General features: G+C 53.4%; 1 protein-coding gene across 1 annotated transcript; it reads right to left on the reverse strand.

Moving 5' to 3' along the window:
- Positions 1 to 2,073: 2,073 nt before the first annotated feature.
- Positions 2,074 to 3,212, reverse strand: TCIM (transcriptional and immune response regulator). Its single transcript, XM_069877429.1, has one exon. It carries the CDS (start codon positions 3,168 to 3,170, stop codon positions 2,850 to 2,852), a length of 321 nt encoding a protein of 106 aa, XP_069733530.1. The 5' UTR covers positions 3,171 to 3,212; the 3' UTR covers positions 2,074 to 2,849.
- Between the last annotated feature and the right edge of the window lie 1,075 nt (positions 3,213 to 4,287).

The following is a 4,287-nucleotide window of genomic DNA, read 5'->3' on the forward strand; positions in this document are numbered from 1 at the left end:
CTCGAGTCGGGGTGGTGCTATCCTGCTGTGGACCAGGAGCAGGCACGGCACGGGAACATCTCTGTCCAGGGAAATGGGTGGCTGCAGCCCAACATGAAGCTGGCAGCCCCGTGCAGCCCTGTGCCTCGTGCGAGGTGGCTTTGGGGTGCGTGCTCTAACTGCAGAGCTGCACGAGGGACTGTGGGTGCCGATGTGGATGGGAAGAACAGTGCCTGGCAGAGCCTCTGTCTGCGTCTCGCAGTGCCAGCACCCGTGCGCATGTCCTGCTGGTGGCCTCCCCTCCCCAAACCACACGGGCTGCCAAAGCATCAGTCCTTCCTCACTCCATTCGGAGCTGGGTGCGAGGTTTGGTACCGGGGCCAAGGAGTCAGGCGAGACTGTGACAAACCTACCACTGGCCCAGGCACGGGACGTGCATGTGGTGGTCCAGGCCAGGGGTCAGGCGGGGAGCAGAGCTCAGGGGCAGCATCAAGGAAGCACAAAGCAGCAAAAAGCTGATTCGGTGCTCATGGGGACATTTCTGAGAGCATCCACTTGCAGCACGGTTGTCTGAGTCTCATCGTTTGACACTCTAGAGGCAGATGGATTTGGCAGCCGCATTGCCCGGCTCGTTTCTGTTTCGATGTTTATGACAAGAAATGGCTCTGATGGGAAAACCTCCCGGGGCAGGAGGAAAAGCGCTCCCCACGCCTGGAGCGGCTGGGTGGAGGCAGCAGGAGGGGCGGCACGGCAGTGTCCGGGGCATCCTGTGGCCTTTTTTGGACACAGCAGTTTGAGGCAGTTTGTGTCGCTCCGGGTGGCTGCGTGGGGACGTGTCATGAGTGGGTGAACCAGCTGCAGCCGAGCGTGGGACACTGTGGATAATGGAAAACTGGCAACTGCTGTGGGGCAAAGCCCACTCAGAAGCAGATTTTCCTGGCTGAGGGCAGTTCCATAAATCCTTTGGAGTCTCATCCAGAAAGATCTGTCCCAAACTAGGCATGACCCCATCTCTCTCTAGGCTTCTTGGCAGGAGGGACCCCCACGCAGTCCCCCTGCCCTGCCCCAGCGAGGTCTCAGCAGGCGATGCCGAGCACGGGAGTGATGGGAGCACAGGGCAGGGGTGCCTGGGGGGGCCCTTCTGCCACCCCAGCCTCTCACCCTCCCGGCTGCGGCGAAGGCTGTGGATCCCTCTCCCATCTCCCGCTTCCAGGAGGCTGGCGCTGCACCGCGTGGCCCCAGGGATGCTCAGGGGAGCAGACGCTGCCCTGCACAACGGGTGTTGCATTTCCCAACCTGGTGCTCTCGAGGAGTGCCTGGATCTGCTTCGCCGTGCTATAAATAATTACAATCACCCATTCTATTAATAATGTAAAGGATTATTTCTAGTCTCCCTGACTTATAGGCAATTTGGAATTTCTACTGTAGGCAAAAATACTGTAGCTGCTCTATCATTCTTCTGAATTGTTTTATCTTCTCTGCTCTAAGCAGCACCATGGGAATGTTTTTTTCTAACCCAGCAGGTTATTAGAGGACATGCCTAAAAATAACCAGTCTTGGCTATTTTTAAGTGTTTTCAACATAGTCTATCATGATAGTACGGCATAATCTGAAGAAAAGCTGAGTCCAGTTCTGCTGCCAATGCGTTCATAACTCACTTTTGTGAGCTGGGGAGCCAAGTCTGAGTTCTCGCTCTGCTTTGCAGGAACACAAAGAGCCTGAGGAACAACACCACTTGCTGAGGCTCCAAACTGCCCCTTTTCTCAGCCAATTTTTCTGTTGCACTATTGCAGAAGATACAAGTGTCCTTTATTGTATAGGGGAATGAACAATTAGATCTGATGTACAGTTCAATTTGGTGAGGTCTTTCTGGGGATGCCAGGGTCACCGCAGCAACTGTGGGGCCCTCTGGCTCTGCCTGACCGTGGGGAAGGCAGGGGCTGTAGGAGGCTTTCACCTCAGCCCAACAAACCCACCCGTGGGACTGACAAAGTGGTGCAGGCAGCCTGCTTTTGGAATAGAATTGAGATGAAATGACCGAAAGAAGCACAACCCCACTCCTCCAGGAGAGCCGAGCATTTCAGACAAGAGAAATTATATTTACTTCATAATTTATTAAATTTCAGATTGCCGTATGCAATAAATTATAGTTGATATAACAACGTTGTCATGAGATATCACCACAAAGTACTTGTCTCAAAGCTATTGTAATCTGTACAAATAAGAGCTGTTGTTATGACATTTAGATTTTTAGTGTTAATGGGAAATGAACAAAATATTAAGGAAATTCACAGTAAATCTGGGAAAATCTGTCATTATTATTGCTTCTGTGCAAACAAGTTATTCTGCACACCTACAGCCACGAGAGGAAAAGCACAGTTGCACAGTGTCTCTAGAGCAAACGCATTCCCTCAAGGCTGAACTCGCTGCACCCACACGGTGCACTTGGATGCATTTGAACAAGTGCAGTGATTAGTGATCAGCAGCTGATGGGTCCCTGCAACCTCCCTCCCAGTCCACAGGAGCAAGGCTTGGCGAGGACTGGGACTGCAAAGAAACGTGTGTGAAAAGGCAAAGCACGCAGGTGAAGTCGTTGAACACCGAGTCCATCAGAAGGTCTCCAGTCACACCCAGGCGTGCGGGGCTCCCTCACGACTCAGTCCTGGAGCTGCCGTCCTGCTGGGAGCCGCTGGCCGTGATGCTGCGGGCCGTGGCAATGCTGTGGTCCACAGCGATGCCGCCATCCACCCCGCGGATGCCCCATGGGTGAGCTGTCAGCAGCTTGTGGGGCAGCAGCCGTGCCAGCTGTGCTGGGAGCTCACAAACAGTCCCATTCTGAAATGTTCTCCATTTCTGCTCCCGTCACCAGCTCAGTGGACTTTAATGGAGTATTTCCGAAGCGTCAGGAACTGCAGGAGCTTGTCTTTCCTCCTCTGCTTTAGCGCCATTAGCGCTCTGGTTTTCTCCTCCAGGTCCTGGTCGGTGTCGAGGATTATCTTGGCTCTTTCCTCTGCCTTCTTGTCCCCGGAGTTTTTGAAGAGTTTCTGTAGGGACTCCTCATTGACGCTTTCAAAGATGTTGGCCACGGCTTTCTTGCGCAGGGCTGTGTCGAAGCGGTACCCGTGGACCGAGGGGCTCACGCGCAGGGACGTGGACATGGCTGGAGGTTGGCAGCTCCTCTTCGCTTTCATCTACGTGGGGTTTGCCCCGGTCGGAGGGATCTGTGCTGTGCTGGCTCTCTGGACCGGAATTTAAAGGCAAGTTGGAGGAGAAGCCGAAGGGCTCAAGTTACAGTGATGAGATCACGCTGATGTCAACACTGAGCAGTCCCAGGCAAGTTTAACAGTTGAGTTGCCAACTTTCCTCCGCTATGCAGCCGGGACGAAAAGTTTTCTGTTTCTGCCATGGAGATGATTTTTCTTTGACCACTTCATGCAACCTCAAAATGTTGTGCAGCTGCAAGCCAGTACAGCTCAAACCTTTTGCTGCGTGCAGAAAAGGTCTAATCCAGAATATGTAATATAGTAATCGGTTAAAACTCCGGGTGAGAGCTATTGCAAAACTAGCAAGAGGTGCTTGCTGCGCAGATGTGCTCTTGTCCGTGTCTCAGTCAGACAGCAGCACAGCAACGCAGCCAAACCTGCTCTGGTCTGACCATGGGATGCTTTCCGCTGATGCAGGTCATGTGTAGCACTCACAAAACTGGGTTTTCTAAGTGGCAAGTGGATCACCAAAGGCAGCTGGTCCGTAGTGTCCTGTGATGTGACTTCCCCAGGCTGTTCCACTCCACATCTGCCCCACTGCACCCACTGCACAGCAGCATCAGCACTTTGTCACCCTGCTCCTGCCTTCAGTGTCCTCTTTCTTTAACTTCCAGCTCACTGGTGCAGTTCCTTTGCTCCAGAAGAGTTTGTGCTCTCCACCCCACCCTTGGCCAACGCCAAGCCCTGGGGCTGGGAGGACTTGCTCTTAGTCACCTGGATTTGGTTTAGGTAGCCCCGTGAGGAGCAGGGAGTTGGATCCAATGATCCTTATCCCTTCCAACTCAAGGTATTCATGAATCCATGACTGCCTCTCGCTGAGGACGTGGACTGGGCACGGCTGCCTCTGAGGGGCCAGCTCTGACCACGGGAGAGTCCTGCTGGGATCAGAAAGTCACTTGAGGCCAGGGAGCCAGTGTATTTTGGTTAATGGCTTAAAAGGAGCCGGATGCTGGAGAGGCACTGCTTGGGAAATCGGCGGCATGTTTACAGCCTATGTCGATGACCCCTGTTACTCATCCTCCTGAAAAAGTCCAGAAACAGTCCC

The sequence above is a fragment of the Phaenicophaeus curvirostris genome, chromosome 27 (assembly GCF_032191515.1).
Source record: "Phaenicophaeus curvirostris isolate KB17595 chromosome 27, BPBGC_Pcur_1.0, whole genome shotgun sequence".
NCBI classification, from domain to species: domain Eukaryota; kingdom Metazoa; phylum Chordata; class Aves; order Cuculiformes; family Cuculidae; genus Phaenicophaeus; species Phaenicophaeus curvirostris.